This window comes from Mustela lutreola, chromosome 3 (genome assembly GCF_030435805.1).
Source record: "Mustela lutreola isolate mMusLut2 chromosome 3, mMusLut2.pri, whole genome shotgun sequence".
NCBI lineage: Eukaryota > Metazoa > Chordata > Mammalia > Carnivora > Mustelidae > Mustela > Mustela lutreola.
In genome coordinates, this window is record NC_081292.1 from 96,401,796 (window position 1) to 96,422,649 (window position 20,854).

The 20,854-nt window shown below is 38.2% G+C and overlaps 1 protein-coding gene across 7 annotated transcripts in view; it reads right to left on the reverse strand.

Moving 5' to 3' along the window:
• Window positions 1-20,854, reverse strand: part of WDR33 (WD repeat domain 33) — a 122,513-nt gene that overhangs the window by 64,429 nt on the left and 37,230 nt on the right. For all 7 annotated transcript variants that reach the window (XM_059166520.1, XM_059166519.1, XM_059166521.1 and 4 more), the window contains exons 2-7: window positions 8,421-8,647; window positions 6,447-6,515; window positions 5,320-5,424; window positions 2,722-2,817; window positions 2,380-2,531; window positions 587-684 (exon numbers count right to left, since the gene is read on the reverse strand). In XM_059166520.1, coding sequence (XP_059022503.1) covers window positions 587-684; window positions 2,380-2,531; window positions 2,722-2,817; window positions 5,320-5,424; window positions 6,447-6,515; window positions 8,421-8,624 — 724 coding nt within the window. In that variant the 5' untranslated portion in view covers window positions 8,625-8,647. The remainder of the gene's footprint in view (window positions 1-586; window positions 685-2,379; window positions 2,532-2,721; window positions 2,818-5,319; window positions 5,425-6,446; window positions 6,516-8,420; window positions 8,648-20,854) is intronic.

Below are 20,854 nucleotides of genomic sequence, written 5' to 3' on the forward strand. Positions count from 1 at the left end.
TTGTAGGAGGGAGTAACTGATAGACATTAGTTTATAATTATGAAACTGATAAAAGCAAACAATAAAAAATTTAGTAATTAGTGGGCCATGTAGTACACAAATGTGGTATACTGTTTAAAAAACAAAATCAAAAACACAACACCTGCTTTCAGAAACAGCAATAATGAGAAATGTAACTATTGCTACCTCAGTTAACCATATTGTAAAAGGACTGCCGGGAGAATGTAAGCTATCTAAATAAAATTATAGTGCCACTATGTTGGAGAAAGCTATGCTGGCTAAGACAGGAAAAGAATATGGCCCTAATGGATCAGTACAGGTAAGCAAGTAATTTGCGGGGATGGCAGGATAAGAGAAGAGGAATACTTGTATGTAATTTATAACCTAATTCAAAGACAGCAGTAGTAGTAAAAATCTACAAAATGACTGTGAACCAGAAGTGTTCAGGTTTTTTTAAAGAGCCTGAGACAGTGTATATGCAAAAAAACTGAATGGAGATGTAAGCTGGTATTGTGGTATTGTAATGATTTAACCACAAATGCCTTCCCTATTTAAATATTCCAATCAGTACTGTTAGTACACGTACCTCGGAGAATTCTTTCCTCATGGCAACGAAGAAAGTCCCAGATTCTAACAGTGCCGTCATCAGAGCATGTAGCAAATTTATTATCCGTGGGTGAGAAACTGTTACATGAAGACACACAGCAGGGGAAAGAAGTCAGCATTTAACAGATTATCTGTGCTTCTCAGACAGGGAAAAATAAAAACACTGTGCTGCGTTATAAACAGGAGAGGGAAGTACTCCAACAGTGAAGAAGCCCTTAAAGAGAACGTTGTCAGCTAACAAATGCATCTCATCGAAAGAAGAATTCTACAGAGAAGTTGCTTCTTAGTTTTCAATCAACAATAGTCCAGAACTTTACAAATGTATTATTAGGTCTAATGCTTCCCACACTCCCCACAGTACGGTATTTCCTGTCTTACCAACAGAAAATGTGGAACTAGTGTAGAAACTAAATGAATTGTACTTTTGCAATACTCTAAACACTCTTTGAAAATCACATAAGAATACCGCTCAAAAAATGAGCATCAGCTTCTACCTCAGATGCTTCATGAAACGATAAGCTAAAAAATTCTGGACAAGCTACTTAAAGACTGGTTGCTAAACACCCTACATACAATGTTTTACATTTATTTGAATGGTCTGTGGGAAACTCTCACACATTCTCCCTGACAAGCTACTCCATGGATGTTGCACCTTTTTGGGAAAACTTGAACACAGAGACATTCAGACTGTGTTTGAAGCCAGAGATAATCTACTGCAAAGGATTTTTGCCATCTTTCCCTCCCTGTCATGAAAAACCATCAAGTTTCTCATCTACCTCTAAGAACTCTCTTGAACTTTGGAGTCCTGTAACTAACAAAGAACCAACTATGAAACTCAATGTACGGGCAGGACACTAAAGCACAGTTTTTGCAGGAGTATGTTTATCCAACAATTTTTGTTAAGATTCTGAAAGTAGAAACAAGTGACTGCAGTGGATGATGTTTCTATAAAGATGTCAACCTCCTTCCACGCATGGGCGGTACACCCGTAAAGAATGCTGCTTAGCTTTATTCTGAGGCTGCAGCAATTCTTCAGGCTTGCTTTCAAGATTTTTTTTTTCCAGTTTTACTCTACATATCTCACTGATATGTAAAAATATACAACTCACTGAAAATATTTTAAACTCCACTTATACATTTTCATAACTGATGTTCTCAACAGTGAATCAGAAGTCCTAGAGTCTTCTTGACAATGGTTTGCTTACAGTTTCAAAGCTTGAAGAACCCATTCATTATTCCATTAATGTTTGCCACATCCAGAGTTACTTGTGAGCTTTTTAGTCCTACTATATACTTTCCTTTTGAAGTCGTGGCATAACCAAGCCAACCAGGTCTTCACTTAAGCCTTTTTTTCTTGTATTTTGTGTGAACTCTGAAGGTGTTTTCTGTAGGCTTTAGATTTTATTCAGTTGTATAATTAAAGACTGAATTCTTTATTTGGAATGAAAGATTCTTGTCTTACACAGTAGGTAGTAAAAAGGAATAACGTATACACATTATTAACCATAAATGAAAAAGAGAAAACCAGTGCAAAATGCGGCAGACAATACATCTCTAACATATTGCAAAGGCTGATACCGGGACAACACTACTTCAGAAAAGTGCCAGTGAAATGGTGAGTGTGTGAAAACAAAGAAAAATATTGTGTTTATAGGGTGCAGAAAGTATCCCAGAATCTGACAGAGCCCATGCATCTCTGCACCCAGAATACACTTAGAGAGTAATTTAACCATGACAATAGGGACTACAGAAAATGGTATATTGTGTATAAACCTGGCCTCTCTAATCGCCTCCTTATGTGCCTGGAACATCTTGACGTTGTTCATGTTCGACTGCCAATATTTCACATATCCTCCATGGTCTGCTGTCAACATCCACATGTCATTATGTGACCAAGTCATGGCCCTCACAGGGCTATCATGAGCCTGTGAAAACATTAAAACATGTGTAAACAGTATGTAGAAGAATATATGACAGAAGGCTTGACAGGAGCATATATTAACTCACAAGAATGATTTGTCCAATTTTAAGTTTAAGATGCCAATAAAGTAACTGTATCTCTCTAGTTCTTTACAGCACCACAGGAGGATGCTACCCTCTGATGATTACTGTTACCTGTAATATTGTTTCAAAATTGAACGTGAGTCCATTCCACAAGGTGAATTCTCCACTAGAAGCTCCAGTGACCAACCGTCTTCCTTCTGGAGTCCACTAGGGAAGGAAAAAAAAGAATCTTAGCTAACTGATAAAACACTTAGAAAGTATTTATAAAATAATCCAATAATCAATATTCAACAGACAATACTAACTTCCACTTAAGCACAGTTCAGACTTAAAAGCAAGTACTTTGTCAGAAAAGAACCTGTATTAGTATTTTAGCTCATTAACTAAATTAAAAATAGTAAATGCGTAGGACTCCTGGATGACACAGTCATTTAAGCATCCAACTCTTGATTTCAGGCTCAGGTCCTTATCTCAGGGTCATGAGGGAGATCAAGCCCCATGTCAGGCTCCATGCTCAGCATGGAGTCTGCTTGGGATTCTCTCTCTCCCTCTCCCTTTGCCCCTCCCTTTACAGCCCTCAAGTGTTCTCTCTCTCAAAATAAATAAATCATTAAAAAAAAATAGTAAATGCATTAAAAATACCTGTTTAAGTTACACACATCTACACACTTTAAAAAACCTTTAAAAGCAAAATATGCAAAGACCATATTTTCCAAGGATACACAGCAGGCTAACATAAATAAAATGGTGAATCATCAAAACAACTCAAAGAAGGATTACATCTGCTATTGGACCAATTAAGGCAGAAAAGTTATCGGTGTTTTATGAAAAAAGTTGAGTACCAATTTAAGGACATCAAGGTTATCAAACTTTTCAGGGCAACTAAATATATTTAACTAAAAATTATGACACACACAGTTGAAAAATACAAGTGTGGTAATAGAAATAGCAGGATGAGATATGTAAAATGAAGACTATTTGGAAAACCTGACTTTTTTTTTTTAAGATTTTTTTTAAGATTTATTTATTTGTCATAGAGAGAGAAGCGAGAGCGAGCACAAGCAGACAGAGTGGCAGGCAGAGGCAGAGGGAAAAGCAGACTCCCTACCAAGCAAGGAGCCCAATGCGGGACTCGATCCCAGGTCGGTGGAATCATGACCTGAGTTGAAGGCAGCCGCTTAACCAACTGAGCCACCCAGGCATCCTGGAAAACCTGACTTTTTATTGCTTACCAGCACAACATGATTTTTGATTATTATGAATAAAATCCTACTTTCCTAGTTTGTTATCTGTTATGGATCCCAACCAAGTAAATACTACAGGCAACAGAACTATAGGCAACAGAACCCTGTCTTTGTACCCTGATACCTTGTAATTTGGACTATGTCTCCACTGTGTGCAAATGTCTCCTGATACCTTACAGTTTGATCCCCAAATGAGAAATTTACCAAATGAACTATAAAAAATACAATTTTATCCTTCTGTATTATGATACAAAATGTTCCGATTTTATACATTTCAAAACAATTTTCTCTATTATGCTAAGAAGATAAAAAATTAGCTGCACACCAACCCTTTTAATCAAATTCCCTGGTAAACAAAATTACACTACATACTGGTTGGTTCTAAAAAAATAAGTGTTTCTTTACTAATGTTTCTACTGCTTTAGGCCTCTGAAGCAAACAGGAGACCTAAAACTGCAATATTTCCCCCAGACTTTGGTTCTCCCTGCTTTCTACCATACCTTCCTAATATCAAGGACTTGCCTATTTTGCTCATTTGCCACAAAGTTTACCATTATTATCTTTCCTCTGTCCCATTTTTTTTCAATTCTTATTTGCTTAAATCTATTAACTCCATCCTACATTTCTAGACTTGAAATACTGCTAACCAACAAGTACATTCTTAGCAAAGCACAAAGAAAATGCTTATACTATCACAAATGGTAATACTAACTGGATGCCTGGGAGATGAAGATGGGAAGGCCTTTTACTGCAAACCCCTTCAAATTTTCAAAATTTTAAACCATACTAATCTATTTATTTAAAAATTAAACTTTTGGGGGCGCCTGGGTGGCTCAGTGGGTTAAGCCTCTGCCTTCGGCTCGGGTCATGGTCTCAGGGTCCTGGGATCAAGCCCTGCATTGGGCATTCTGCTCAGCAGGGAGCCCATTTCTCCCTCTGCCTGCCTCTCTGCCTACTTGTGATCTCTCTCCCTCTGTCAAATAAATAAATAAAATCTTTATTTTTAAAAAATCTTTTTTCATGCTAATGTCTTGAGTACCTACTATGTACCTTTATGAAGCTAAAAATTATGGTCAACCACTGGTCTTAGGTCTTTTTAGGTGTTTTCCTTATTAGTGACACCAGTTTTCATTAACTTTGAGATGCTGCTCTCTGAACAGCAGTGAAGCCACCCTACTATTCAAAAGTGAGCCTGAGCCCTACTACAATATAGATCCATGGCCTACTCAGAGAATTCTATGGAAATTGCATCATGAAGAACAATCCAAAAACCAATACCTTACTAAATGTGAATGTAATGGATAAATGGTGGGTTATTCCAAAATAAAATTATTAGCAAACATACCAATTTTTATCCCAGATATAAGCTTAAAGTAATTTAATTTTGTCCTGTTAAATATGTATAGACTAACTCAGGATTAATTTTTCAAAAAATATCCAAAAAAGTATTTCAAAAAATACTTACCCTAACAACAAATACTGGACACTTTACTTTATTTGTTGATGTTCGAACAAATTTTGTTGTTACTGCATTCATAGGATTATTCAACATCCCTATAGGTGGGACCAGCTACAAAAAGAGAAAATTGGATTTGGAGAGCTTCTGATTACACACATGGCATAAACCAGGGAAAGAACAAGATAGTTATTTCAACATTTAAAGACAAATTCAGGACTATACATGACTTTCAAAAAACTATTATTATAATCAGTCTGTATTAATTAAATGAAGAAAACTGAGATGCAGGACAGTTAAATGTCCATTATTACTAAACAAACAACAAAATCAAATATGCAGTATCTCCAATTATTTCTCAAGGTCAACACAATAAAACATGTTCACAATAAACCAAATTTAAAAATTAACTTTCCTATTCCAGACTCTGAGGCAGTGCAATCTTGTGTTGGACATTTCTTTAAGCCCCAAATCAAAAGTTCTTACACCATTAAAGTAAAAGAAAAATTCTAACTGAGATTAAAAAAATAATAACCCAAAGAGTACAGAGATGTTATTTTCTCTTTTAAGAATGTTTTGTTTTGGGCGCCTGGGTGGCTCTGTGGGTTAAGCCGCTGCCTTCGGCTCAGGTCATGATCTCAGGATCCTGGGATCGAGTCCCGCATCGGGCTCTCTGCTCGGCAGGGAGCCTGCTTCCTTCTCTCTCTCTCTGCCTGCCTCTCAGTGTACTTGTAATTTCTCTCTGTCAAATAAATAAATAAACTCTTTAAAAAAAACAAAAAAAGAATGTTTTGTTTTAATTATAAAAATGTATAAAGAGGGGTGCCTGGGTGGCTCAGTGGGTTAAAGCCTCTGCCTTCGGTTCGGGTCATGGTCTCAGGGTCCTGGGATCAAGCCCCACATTGGGCTCTCTGCTCATCAGGGAGCCTGCTTCCCCCCCAACCCCATCTGCCTCTCTGCCTACTTGTGATCTCTGTCAAATAAATAAATAAAATCTTTAAAAAAAAAAAGAAAGAAAGAAACATTCACGTCTGCATTTGAGATCACACAGTATTACATTCAAATATGCAAGCAAAGACGTTTACATTCAAATGTCCAAGCAACCTTAAGCTAGTATAACATATCTTAATACTTACATCATTATAATAACCTGCATCAGGCTGAATTGCCCGCATATCTCTCTGGTCTCTTTGCCATATTCTATTCTGTTTAAAAATAAACAAATTAATTAATGTGGTCCAATTATACTCTGTTTGGAAACTAAAGTAAATATTAATAAAATGTAAGCTACTATCAAATGGGGAGAAAACAGGATTAAAACTTTTTCATTATGTTCTAAAACAAAGGTAACAGTGGGTATCTTAAAAAGACCATATCCTACTGACATTACTTAGAATTTCCCTCTTTACTCACCTTATCCCCAACCAATCACCCAAGATACTGCTGACCCCAGCACACTCTCACTGACCATGCTTTAATAAAAAGAAAAAGGATAAGAGATAGGCACACGTCTCCCAATTCCTTCAAAATCCTCAGCACATGGGCTCTTGGATGGCTCAGTCGTTAAGCGTCTGACTTTGGCTCAGGTCACGATCCCAGAATTCTGGGATTGAGCCCCACATGGGGCTCCCTACTCAGCAGGAAGCCTGCTTCTCTCTCTCCCACTCCCCCTGCTTGTGTTCCCTCTTGTGCTGTGTCTCTCTCTGTCAAATCAAGAAATAAAAACTCGGGACGCCTGGGTGGCTCAGTTGGTTAAGCAGCTGCCTTCGGCTCAGGTCATGACCCCAGCATCCTGGGATCGAGTCCCACATCGGGCTCCTTGCTCCGCAGGGAGCCTGCTTCTCCCTCTGACTCTGCCTTCCACTCTGTCTGCCTGTGCTCACTCTCACTCTCTTTCTCTCTTACAAATAAATAAATAAAATCTTTAAAAAAAAAAAAAGAAAAGAAAAGAAATAAAAACTCAAAGGAAAAAAAATTAAATAAAAAGTCCTCAGTACAAAACAATTCCTGGTATCCTACCTTTGGTTTTCTTAATTCCTCTCAACCTCTCCTAGATTAGTTTTCCACCAGAATTACCTGGAAAAACCTAAGTTTGTCTTCATCTCTGAATATTTTTCTCTTGCAAGCAACATACTAATTATCCAATATGCAAACAGGTCTTTAACAACAGTCTCAGGTAAGAAAAAGCAAACAAATTTTCTTCATAGCAGGCCAGAGCAGATCAAAACCTAATTAAAGTAATAGCGTTAGTAATGAAAGCAAATTGCAGAGGCTAATTCCTAGGTGAAGACAAGTAAATAAAGAACTCAAAAGGGAGAAATATCAAGCAGAGATTTAGAGAGATGTCTATTTGGCCTTTAGCTGCCATGTCAGGGTTGCTCTCACCCTAAAATGCTTGAATGTCAAAGAAGTGGAGCCCTTTTCTCTGACAGAGTGATCCACCACTGGGGGCTTGGAAAATCAGTTTTCCCTCAATCAGTGTCTTGGACACACAAAACTGCTATTCTGAACATTTGTTCTCATAGAAACAGTCCTATGTTAGTAGTCTCTTAACACTTCAAATATCCTGTGAGTTTAACAAGTGTTTTAAGGCTGGCCTTAGGATTAAAGGACCATTTTCTGAGATCTGCTGTGAACTTTGTTCTAAAAGTTTAAACTATGGAATGCCTGGGTGGCTCAGCTGGTAAAGCTTCTGCCTTTGCTCAGGTCATGATCCCAGGGTCCTGGGATCAAGTACCATTTCCAGCTCCTTGCTCCATGGGGAGCCTTTTCCCTCTTGCCTGGTAGCCCCCTGCTTGTGGCTCTTGTGCTTTCATGCGTGCGCTCACTCACACTTGCGCGCACGCGCTCTCTCTCTCTTTCTGACAAATAAATGTTTTTAAAAGATAAAAGTTTAAACTGTAAATCAGAGCTTAAATTTTATAATTTTTGAGAAGATGATTCATACATGCAGAAAGTAAACAAAGTACTAGTGACTGGCCTCATCTGAAATTCCACTTCACCCCACAAATTCAAGAAACACAGTTATACTTATTATCCTGCATTCTAAAAACTTTCTTCTTCTGAAAAAGCCACAGTCTGGTCATCAGAAGCACATTAACGGGACTTACCTCCAAATACTTAATTACAGACGGATTATAGTCTATGGTTTTTCGGTTTACTGCTTTCCTCATCCGTTTTCCATCAAAGGTGAGCTGTTGCATTGCTTGCTGCTGCGCAAAATCAGGTCGCTTATAAAATAGTTGTCGAGGTGCTTGGTGTTGGAACCTTGGCATATGGAAAAAACGAGGAGGAGAACCAATTTCTGTAGCCATGGTGATGTATTCGTTCTAGGAGGCTAGAGTAAGGAAAACGTACTTTCACTACAAGTATCAGCACTGCAACATTACTTGAAAATATTCTAAAATGAACATTTTTTATACTTCTCTTCCATTTTCTAGTAAATATCATTTCCAGCTTTTAGTATCATTTCCAGCTATTATTTTTTTAAGATTTTATTTATTTGTCAGAGAGAGAGAGAGAGCACAGAAGCAGAGTGAGAAACAGGCAGAAGAAGCAAGCTCCCTGCCGAGCAAGGAGCCTGATGCGGGACAGGACCCCAGGACACCAGGATCCTGACCTGAGCCAACACTTAACCAACAGAGCCACCCAGGCATCCCAAACTATTAGATTTAATGGTAGAGACCAGTTAGACATTTGATAAAGACCAATTCACAAAGTAAGTGCTAATGAGATTTTTGTAAAATTCAGCCTGGTAGAGGGAAAAAACACAATTTATAACAACATGGGGTGAATATGCTATGTACTCTGTGTGTTGAGGGGGTAGGGCAGAATCACTGAAACCTCTTCACATTTTTTAAATGAAGTTTTCCTTAGATGTTTAATGGTAAAACTAATTTTATTTTTAGATCCCATTTCATTTATGCAAGAGTCGCTACAAAATTTTTAAATCTGACTTTTTTGTCCTTTAATTTAACTTTCCTAGGTATTCCTAAATTTTCCTAGGGCAGAAAAAGGAATAAACTATCCTACTTCATATGAATGCTAGAAGTATGTATATCCAGGGGTGCCTGGGTGGTACAATCAGTTAAGCATCCCACCCTTTATTTTGGCTCAGGTCATATATCTCAGGGTCACGAGATGGAGCCATGCATCTGGCTCTCTGCTCAGCAGAGTCCACTTGAGACTGTCTCCCTCCCTCTGCCCCCTCTCCCACTGACACTCCAGCTTTCCAAACAAAATCTTTAAAAAGAAGAAAAATATTTTTAAGTATATAGATATAATTTCAGGATCAAATTACCAGAGAACCATATTTCTCAGTATCTGTATTTATATATTTATACAGACAACATTAAGCTACCATCTTAACAGAAAAAATATCAAAAGCTTATGATTTTCAACTCTAATTAAATTTATATTCCAATAACACAAAAATGCATGACAGGAAACCACATTTTTTTAAAAGATTTTATTTGTTTATACTTCTCTTAACAGAGAGAGACCCAGTGAGAGAGGAAACACAAGCAGGAAATGGGAGAGGGAGAAGCAGGCTTCCTGCTGAGCAGGAGCCCGATTTGGGGCTTGATCCCAGAACTCTGGGATCATGACCTGACCCAAAGGCAGATGCTTAACTACTGAGCCACCCAGGTGCCCCTAAAAACACATTTTTAAGCACATTTTAAAAGTCAGACGATGGGGCACCTGGGTGGCTCAGTTGTTAAGCCATTTGCCTTCGACTCAGGTCATGATCCCAGGGTCTTGGCATGGAGCCCTACATTGAGCTCCCTGCTCAGTGGGGAGCCTGCTCCTTCCCTTCCCACTCCCCCTGTTTGTCTTCCCTCTCTCTTTCTCCCTCTGCCAAATAAACAAAATCTTTGAAAAATAAAAAATAAAAAAAATAAAAATAAAATCAGATGATAAAAAGCACATAAAAGGTGTTTGTTAAAAGCTATTTCCACAATTATTTTTGTTTTGACAGCAGGAGAGATTGTACTCTGCATTATTTTTCTATAATCTTTTATTTGTCTTTCCTCATTCAAGACACTAAATAAGGACCTGAACAAAATTTATTATTTCCTTTGATGAATATATTCTTAGTACTACTACTACTACATTCATCGTGTCACTTTAGTCTCTCCTGAAACCATTTAATTAAGATAATATGATTGGGGGCGGGGGGATGACAGGAGAAATAAATAAACAACAAAATTAAGTCGGGTGATAAAATATACATTTAATACATATTATTTCCACTACTTTGGAACAACCCCAGAAGGTTTCTCATAAATGTTAATTTATAATGAGATAAGCATTCTTTCTTTCTTTTAGGGCTATGTGTGAATTAAATTAGAATACACAAACTGCACTCAGGATTTGCCTCATAATGTTGGTGAAGAATAATAAATAAGGTGTCTGTTTACTCAGCTATCCCATGAATCCAACTAAGTTTCAGCATCCAAATTTCAACAAATGGCTTCAATTCAGATGTCTAGGCCAGTAATTCCAAAAGGATGCAGCTTTGGGGCTCCTGGTGGGCTCAGTCAAAGAACGTCCGACTCTTGATCTCAGGGTCATGTGTTAGAGCCCCATGGTTGGGTGTACAAATTACTTAAATAAAATTTTTAGGGGCGCCTGGGTGGCTCAGAGGGTTAAGCCTCTGCCTTCGGCTCAGGTCATCATCTCAGGGTCCTGGAATCGAGCCCTGCATTGGCTCTTTGCTCAGCGGGGAGCCTGCTTCCCCCTCTCTCTCTGCCTGCCACTCTGCCTACTTGTGATCTCTGTCCAATAAATAAACAAAATCTTCAAAAAAAAATTTTTAATAAAAATTTTAAAAATAAATAAACACAGCTTTGAAAAGTATATCCTAAAATTATTTTTTTCCCTTTACAACCATCAAATTTCCAACTTTATTAGAATAAAATCATCCTAGTAATCTACTTTCTAACATTACTGATATCAAATAAGAATTAAGTTTTTTTACTTAAGTATGAATGATAAACAATGTTACAAAAATAACATTTTAGGGGTTAGTCAGTAGAGTATCTGACTCATGATCTCAGAGTCTTGAGTTCAAGGCCCACGTTGGGCATGGAGCCTACTTAAAAAACAAAAAACAAAAACAAAACAAAACAAAAAAACCCCCATAGTTACACGTAACAAAAGAGGCTTAAAAATTATTCAGCCAGGGACACCTAGGTGGCTCAGTCAGTTTAGTGTCTGACTTCAGCTCAGGTCATGATTCCCATAGTCCTGGGATCAAGTCCCACATCAGGCTCCTTGCTCAGTGGGGAGCCTGCTTCTCCCTCTCCTTCCCACTCAGGATCTCTCTTGATATCTCTGTCTCTCATATTCAAATAAATAAAATCTTTAAAAAAAAAATTTATTCAGCAAAAAAAAAAAAAAAAAAAAAGGAATATAACATTGATACATGCTACGACATGGATAAATCTTAAATACATAATGTTAAGGGGACACCTGTGTGGCTCACTCAGTTTAGTGTCCACTCTTGGTTTCAACTCAGAGTTGTGAGACTGAGCCCTCCATCGGGCTCCATGCTCGGCAGGGAGTCAGCCTGAGATTTTCTCCCTCTGCCCCCTCCGTCTCCCCCTCTCTCTAAAGTAAGTAGATAAAATCTTTTTTTAAAAAAATAACTGCTTAAATACATTATATTAAGTGAAAAAAGCCAGATATGGGGTGCCTGGGTGGCTCAGTTATGTGTGTGCTTTGGCTCAGGTCATGATCCTGCGATCCAGCCCTACACTGGGCAGCAGGGAGCCTGCTTCTCCCGCTCCCTCTGCTGCTTCACCTGCTTGTGTTCTCTCCCTCTCAAAATAAATAAATAAAATCGTTAAAATAGATAAATAAAAATAAAATGGTTAAAACAGAGAATTTTATGTTATGTGACTTTTATCTCCATTAAAAAATGGGGGGTTTAATCCACTGGAAAAAATTTTAGATGGTGAGGTAGTTGAAATATTAACGAAGTTGACGGTGCTGAAGATGGATGATAGGTACATGGACACAAAGCATTAACCAAGAGCCAAATCCAGGATTCACCTTCTAAGGAGGAAAATAAAAAATATAAAGTCAAATATAAAACAAAGTCAAATATAAAACAATCACTATGCTATTACTAACACTGTTGAATAATTCACATGTTAAAGCTAAAAAAATATATTACTCCTTCACTTAAGACCTTATAGAGGATGGGAAAAGATACCTTTCCATTTATAAATTTTTATTCTAAAAAAAAGAAGAAGAAGAAGAAGAACTTTTAACTTTTCATGAATGGTCAAGTACTACTTGTGTTCTAAAAATAAAGGTCCAGCATGAAGAAAAAGAGAGGGAGAAAAATTACAATTATATTTTACATCAAGACCCAGCCTTAAAATAAAATAAAAGCAAACCTCCTCACAATACAATGACCAGTCTTCACATTAAACCTTATTCACTTCAGCTTCACTTCCTATAAATCACTGTCACTTAACAAAGTCAAAACAAAGCCTCTTTTTACCTAAGATTTTTTTTTATTTATTTGTCAGAGACACAGCAAGAGAGGAAACACAAGCAGAGGGAGTAGGAGAGAGGGAAGCAGGCTTCCTGCCGAGGAGAGAGCCCAATGTGGGACTTGATCCCAGGACCCTGGGACTATGACCCGGGCTGAAAGGAGACACAACAACTGAGCCACCCAGCCACCCCCAAAACAGAGCCTCTTAGTGGCTGTGATGGACTGAACTGTGTCCCCTCACAAATTCATATGTTGAAGTCCTAACCTCCAAAATCTCAGAATATGACTGTATTTGGAGACAGAGCCCTAATCCATATGACTAGTGTGCTTGTAAGAGGAGATTAGATAGGACACACACACACACAGAGAAGGAAAGCCGAATGAAAACACGGGGAGAAAAGAGCCATCTACATGTCAAGGAGAAAGGCCTCAGAAGAAAACAACCCTGCTCAAATCTTAATCTTGGGCCTCAAACTTCCCAATCTGTGAAAGAACACATTTTTGTTGTTTAAGCCACCAAGATTATACTTTGTTATGACAGCCCTAGCAGACAAATACAATGGCAGTCAGAGCAAAATGCCTGGCTCTCCTGGCTCACCAGTATGGACTGCTGAAAGATGCTAGCAATAATAAAACAGCTTTCTCTAACAGAGAGAGCAGAAAACTCCACACATGAGATTGAAAAATAAGTGATCCAGACAGAACCTTCACTCGAGTCATTAAAACTATCCTTTAGGCTTCGCTCAGGACAACATTTCAAGGAAATCTTTCTTTACATACATATATATACATATGCAGTGCTTCCTTTGGCAGCACATGTACATTTATATACATATATATATAACCAAATGCAGAAAAATAAGAGCTTGGGGTGCCTGTGTGGCTCAGTGCTTAAGCATCTGCCTTTGGCTCAAGTCATGATCCCAGAGTCCTGGGACTGAGCCACATGTTGGGGGTCTCTGCTCTGCAGGAAGTCTGCTTCTCCCTCTTCCTGTGCTGTTTCTCTCTCTGTCAAATAAATAAATAAAAATCTTTAAAACATACACACACACACACACACACACACACACAAAGGTTAAGACTTAAACTGGAAATTATATAGAAAAATTAATTTGGGTAATAAGCAGGCACCACCAAAATCACTGAGGTAGTTCCTAACCATGAGTACAAACACACTCAGAAATTCTGAAATACATGAAAAATCCCTGTGGCATGAGGAAGCATAATGAGAAACACAATTCAGTTCAATAACTTATTAGCATCAACTACTTGATAACCAACTACTTGACAGGCAATAAAGATGGACACACACACAAAGTCTGCTCTCAAAAGACTGACAGTGTATAAGATCAGAAGAACTCAAAAAGAAAGTAATGTAAGAATCCACTACTACACTGAGAATCTACTATACCTGTTTACCAGGACAGATCTACCATAGGCAACAGGAATATAACAGGATGCTTACAGCACAAGCCACTCTCATGTTAAAATTTGGGGTGGGCTAGGGGTAAATAATAGGAAAAGACATGGTAAAAAGAAAAATAAATTAGGGGCACCTCTGCCTTCGGCTCAGGTCATCATCTCAGGGTCCTGGGATCGAGCCCCACATCGGGCTCTCTGCTCAGCAGGGAGCCTGCTTCCCCCTCTCTCTCTCTGCCTGCCTCTCTGCCTACTTGTGATCTCACTCTCCGTCAAATAAATAAGTAAAAAATCTTAAAAAAAAAAAAAAAAAAAAAAAAAAGAGGAAAAGAAAGGAAACAAGTAATGCTCTGTCATTCACTCAGCATACCAGGGTCAGCATAATCATTTCCCCAACCAAACATTTGGTTGTGGGTCAACCAAATCATCCACATAGTAACAACCATAATCATCCATAACCAAATCATCCACACATCCAATCAACCATAATCACCCACAACCAAACATTTCTGACTCCGTTTGGAAAATTTCACCATCACAGCTGATATCCAACTAAAACACAGGGGAAAAACAGATAGATATAGATATAGATAGATAGATATTTTTTATATATATTTTTTAAACAGAAAATAACCTTGCTAAAACTAATTCCACAAATTCAATCCAAAATGGATTTACTAAATGTTTCATTTAATTGAATAAAAGAATAAATGAAAGGATCTTTTTAAAATTTATTTATTTTTGAGAGAGAACACACTCTAGAGCATGACTGGGAGAAGGGGCAGAGGGAGATAAGAGAATCTCATGCAGAGTCCATACTAAGTGCAGAGCCTAATGCCAGGCTCGACCTCACGACCCTAAGATCATGACCTGAGCCGAAACCAAGTCATATGCTTAACCGACTAAGCCATCCAGGAGCCCCAAAGATCTTTAAATTACTGTTCAAGAGGGTAGAACTGAGGCTCTGAATTAAAACACACACACACACACACACAACTTGGGGCACCTGGTTGGCTCAGTCAGTCATGAGTTCAAGCTCCACGTTGTGTATAGAGTTTACTTAAAAGGGGGGGGGCCCTCCATGACCTGGTGTCGCGAACTGGCTTAAAGCAGTTTTCTTTAAAGTAGAAGTCACATCGTATTGGTGATTCCTGAAATCAACTTGGCTAACAAACAACAGTACCTTAATAATAAAAAAAAATTTTTTTTTAATAGAACACCTAATACTGAACCGTACATTTTATAAGAAAGAGCTGTTTTTGTGAAACTTCTGTTTCAGCTGTACACGTGTGTATACTGAGTCTTAAGTAAAAAAAAGTATCTTCTTCCTGTGGATTTCCTATCTATGCAACTTCCTCTTATGATCACTGAATTTCTGCTACCACTGTTGTATTCATAGCCAAAGAAATTCCTATGTGGCAAATGCCCTATGTGGTAGTAGTTATGGCACCAGGATCTGGTCCAATTATCAAATAAAATAACTCTTACCATATCAACCACTAATCAGAGTTTCTGATTACCACAAGAAAGCTTGTTTTCCCAAATGGAGATGCAATAATTCTAACCAAGAACAAATTATTGATGCATTAAATAGCTAGGATAGCAAGTAAAATTACTGTACAACTTTAAAAAATAACAGAAGGTTCTGGGGCGCCTGGGTGGCTCATGGGGTTAAAGCCTCTGCCTTCGGCTCAGGTCATGATCCCAGGGTCCTGGGATGGAGCCCCGCATTGGGCTCTCTGCTCAGCAGGGAGCCTGCTTCCCTTCCGCTCTCTTTGCCTATCTCTCTGCCTACTTGTGATCTCTGTCAAATAAATAAATAAAATCTTTTTTAAAAAAAATAATAGAAGGTTTTAAGATCCCCATTCTCATTAATGCAAACCTAGACTCCATTGTCAGAAAACCAGCCTGGAAATCTCTATTTTAAAATAATCTATCTCCAGACCAGTAAGGAGGTCCTGTGATGAATAATCTACCCTAAAAGAGATCTGATATATATAATCTGTCACGGAACTTTGAGGGGACCTACACGAGTGGTAACCAAGACCGGTAACAAAAATGATCACCGTCTCTTTTTCTTCACTGCCCAATCATTAATAAATATGAATCCTGAACAAATCAGGAGCAGTACTGAGACCATTCAGTTTTTTAAAGAATAAACAAGAAGATAACTGTTAAAATAGTTTTTAAAATAAGTTCACATGATTCATAGGACAACTAACTGGGTGGCTCAATCGGTTGAATGTTTGCCTTCTGCTCAGGTCATGATTCCAGGGTTCTAGGACAGAGTCCAACATCCGCCTCCTTGCTCAGTGAGAAGACTGCTTCTCCCTCCACCAATCCCTCTCCTTGCTTATGCATGTGTACACTCTCTCTCTCTCTCTCTGACAAATAAATAGATAAAATCTCTTAAAAATAAATTAATTAAAAATAAAAGTTCAAGTGATTCTGTACCTTGACTCTGGTACTAGATACACAAACCTATCCAAAAGATCATATGCTGTATACTTTCATTTATGTGACATTCTTGAAATAACAATATGACAAAAATGGAAAACAGATCAGTGATTGCCAGGAGTTAGGAATGGGGAAGGGGTGTGACTATAAAAGGGGAACTACTGCAGTGACGAACTGTATCCTGACCATGGTGGTAGATACACAAATATATACACACAATGAAATTGCAGAGAACTCACACACAAGAGTACAAATAAAACTTAGGAAATCTCTGTAAAAACTGGAGATTAACACCATGTCCATATTCAATTTGTGAAACTGTACTACAGTTTCCAAAATTACCACCACTGGCACAAACTAGGTAAGGTATACAGATCATTCTGTGTTATTTCTCACAAATGCACTGAATATATATATAAATTATCTCAATAAAAAATAAATTTAGGGGCACCTGCATGGCTCAATGGGTTAAGCCTCTGCCTTCGGCTCAGGTCATGATCTCAGGGTCCTGGGATCGAGCCCCGCATCGGGCTCTCTGTTCAGCGGGGAGCCTGCTTCCTCCTCTCTCCCTCTCTCTCTCTCTCTCTGCCTGCCTCTCTGCCTACTTGTGATCTCTATCAAATAAATAAATAAAATCTTAAAAAAAAAAAAAAAGCAGCTTCCGTTGCATATTTAAGCTGTAGTTACTGAAACATTTTAATGGATACTGCACTCGGCCAGTTTGATGCATATTACTTGATACTGTACCTGCGCTTTTAGATGTAGTTTTCTGTGTCCAAAGTTAAAAACTAACTTTTACATATAATCCATATATGACCACAATTCTCGCCACTCAGCTTAGTTAGAAAGTAACAATTCAATATTTCAAAAGTATGATTCTGGGATAAAGAAACCTATACCATCAACTGTTTTCAATGAAGATAAAGTCAGTGATTAGTGAATGTGGTTTTTATCCCTGTCCTTAGCATAAAAAGCGAGAGCTTTTTCATTTTTACACTGTTTTTAAAAATGGATTATATTAACTTAGCAAGTATTTAACCAATAAAAACTGGACAAACTAATTCTAACTGGAATACTGAATTTATCTTTGCAAAAATAAACAAAAACAATATAGCATTTTCTGATAAAGTGACCTCTTAAATTAGGAATAAGGAATTCAAAGATTGAATTATGATCTGAAGCTACCCTTCCCAAAGCCAGGCTTAAGGCTCTCATCTTCATTCTACTTTAATTGTGTGGGATATAAATTAGGCAGCAGAGATTTTTAAAAGCTCCCAAATGATATTAAAGTGCAGCAAAAATTTGAAAACCACGAGACATCCAAGTAACTTGGACAGTTCACTTCTTAAACAGTTTCCTTAGAACAGCAAGGTCCTAAACTTTTTATTTCAGGACACATTTTTTTTTTTTAAGATTACTTTTTAAAGATTTATTTATTTATTTATGAGAGAGAGGGCGGGGGAGAGAGGAAGGGAGAGAGAGCATGAGAGGGGACAGATCAGAGGGAGAAACAAACTCTCCACTGAATAGGGAGCCCAATGTGGCACCCGATCCTGGGACTCCAGGATCATGACCTGAGTCGAAGGCAGTTCCTTAATCAACTGAGCCACCCAGGTGCCCAGGACACCTTTACTTTTAAAAATTGAGCATTCTGGGGTGTCTGGGTGACCCAGTCATTAACTGTCTGCCTTTGGCTAAGGTCATGATCTCAGGGTCCTGGGACTGAGTCCTATGTGGGGCTCCCTGCTCAGCAGGGAGACTGCTTCTTCCTCTGCCTGCCACTCCCCCTTCTTATGTTAGACTACATCTAAAAGCATCTACATCTTATGTTAGACTACATCTAAAACTACATCTAAAAGCGCCCTCCCCTCTCTCTCTTAGACAAATAAGATCTTGAAAAAAATAAATTTGAGGATTCCCCTAAATTTTTTATTGTGATATTTACAGATACTTGCCATTTAGAAATTAAAACAGAAAACTTCAAAATATTTAACATATATTTAAAATAATGATAAACCCTCCTTTCACAATGATGACGCCAAAGACAAAGAAGAAAGCCCCTGCCTCTCCCAAAGCGAAAGCCAAAGCCAAAGCAAAGGCTTTGAAGGCCAAGAAAGCTGTGCTGAAAGGCATCCAGTCACAGAAAGAAATCTGCACATCACCTACATTCTGACATCCCAAGATACTACATCTCCAAAGGCATCCCACATATTCTTCAAACAGCATCCCTGGGAGAAACAAGCTTAACCACTATACCATCATTAAGTTCCCCCTGACCACTGAGTCACCCATGAAGAAAACTGAAGACAACACACTTGTGTTCACTGTACATGTTAAGACCAACAAGCAACAGGCTGTGAAGAAACTCTGACACTGATGTGGCCAAGGTCAACACCCTTAACAGACCCAATGGAGAGAAAGCATGTTGGACTGGCTCCTGACTATAATGCTTTAGACGTTGCCAACAAAACTGGGATCATAAAGAAGGAAAGAAAAAAATAAACAAAACAAAACAAAACACTGGGTGCCTGGGTGGCTCAGTGGGTTAAAGCTCTGCCTTCAGCTCAGATCGTGATCCCAGAGTCCTGGGATCTAGCCCTGTATCATGCTACACTGGAGCCTGCTTTCCCCTCTTTCTCTCTGCCTGCCTCTCTGCCTACTTGTAATCTCTGTCAAATAAATAAAATCTTTAAAAAAAAATTGGGATCATCTAAACAGATCCAGCTGGCTAAATCTAAATATACATTTCTTTCACTGTAAAAAATAAAAAAGAAAAAACCCATTATAATAACTACTTCCCCTTCCCCCAAAACAGCTAGTAAAGAGTGACACTTATTTTTTACATTTTTTTCAAATCTCTTTAATATCTAGCTTAATTTAAATGAAAACGGCTAGAATCTCATGTTAGCTGCATTCAACCTACTGCAGTGTGTTATTTGGGTTGAAGTATATGAAAAATATATGGACCCCCACAGATATATATTTAGAAAAAATATAATAGCTTTCTCAGAAAGTTGTGCATATTCTTTAATATTCCAACAAAATTTGACAATGTGGCATCTACACATTAATAAGGAGCATCAGGGTGACTCAGTCAGTAAATCACCTGCAATAGCTCAAGTCATGATCCCAGGGTCCTGGATCAGCAGGGTGCCTGCTTCTCATCCCCCACCCCCGGCTCGTGCTCTCTTGCTCTCTCAAATAAATAAACAAAATCTTTAAAATATAAAAATAAATCACATCAACAAGCTTTTAGTACTCTGCTACATTAAAGTGCCTTTGTTTATTTTGCACTTTAGAACTTTTAACTATGCATGATTTTACATCATGCACTGATCATTTAGAAAACATTGGCTTCACAGAATTATATATATCATCTAACTCACATTTCTTATAAAACAAAATAATCATTTTTATTAAAATCACCACTGGTCTTCGACTAACATCTTCTTTCACTAAGATACAAGTGTTTGTTAAAGTATGTGTGGAAGCATATGGGAACAGCCATACACTTAAACTCGCTGAACCAGAGTCTGTATTCTTTTTTTTTTTTTAAGATTTTATTTATTTATTTGAGAGAGAGGTGAGAGAGCATGAGCCAGGTGAGGGGCAAAGGAAGAGGGAGAAGCAGACCCTGCGGAGAAGGGAGCCCGATGTGAGGCTCAATCCCAGGATCCTGATCATGACCTGAGCCAAAGGCAGCCGCTTAACCGACTGAGCCACCCAGGAACCCCAAAACCAGAGTTTGTATTAACCACTATTCAAGTAACTTCTTTCATCAATACTACATGTGTTTGTATACTTATGTGTAGAGACATACGAGAACAGCAGTACGCTTAACTCATCTGAACTACACTGTTTTTTGGTTTTTTTAAGGACTTTATTTATTTATTTGAGAGAGAGAGAACATGGGAGTAGAGAGGTCAGCAGGAGAAGCAGACTCCCTGCCCAACAGGGAGCTCAATGTGGAACTCAATCCTGAGACTCCAGGATCATGACCTGAGCCGAAGGCAGTTGCTCAACCAACTGAGCTGAAGGCAGTTGCTCAACCACCCAGGTGCCCCTGAACTACACTGTTTTTAATGCATCCTTCAACTAACATCTTTTATATGGCACCAGTTTATAAACATATGTGAAAGCCCTATGCTTAACTCACTGAAA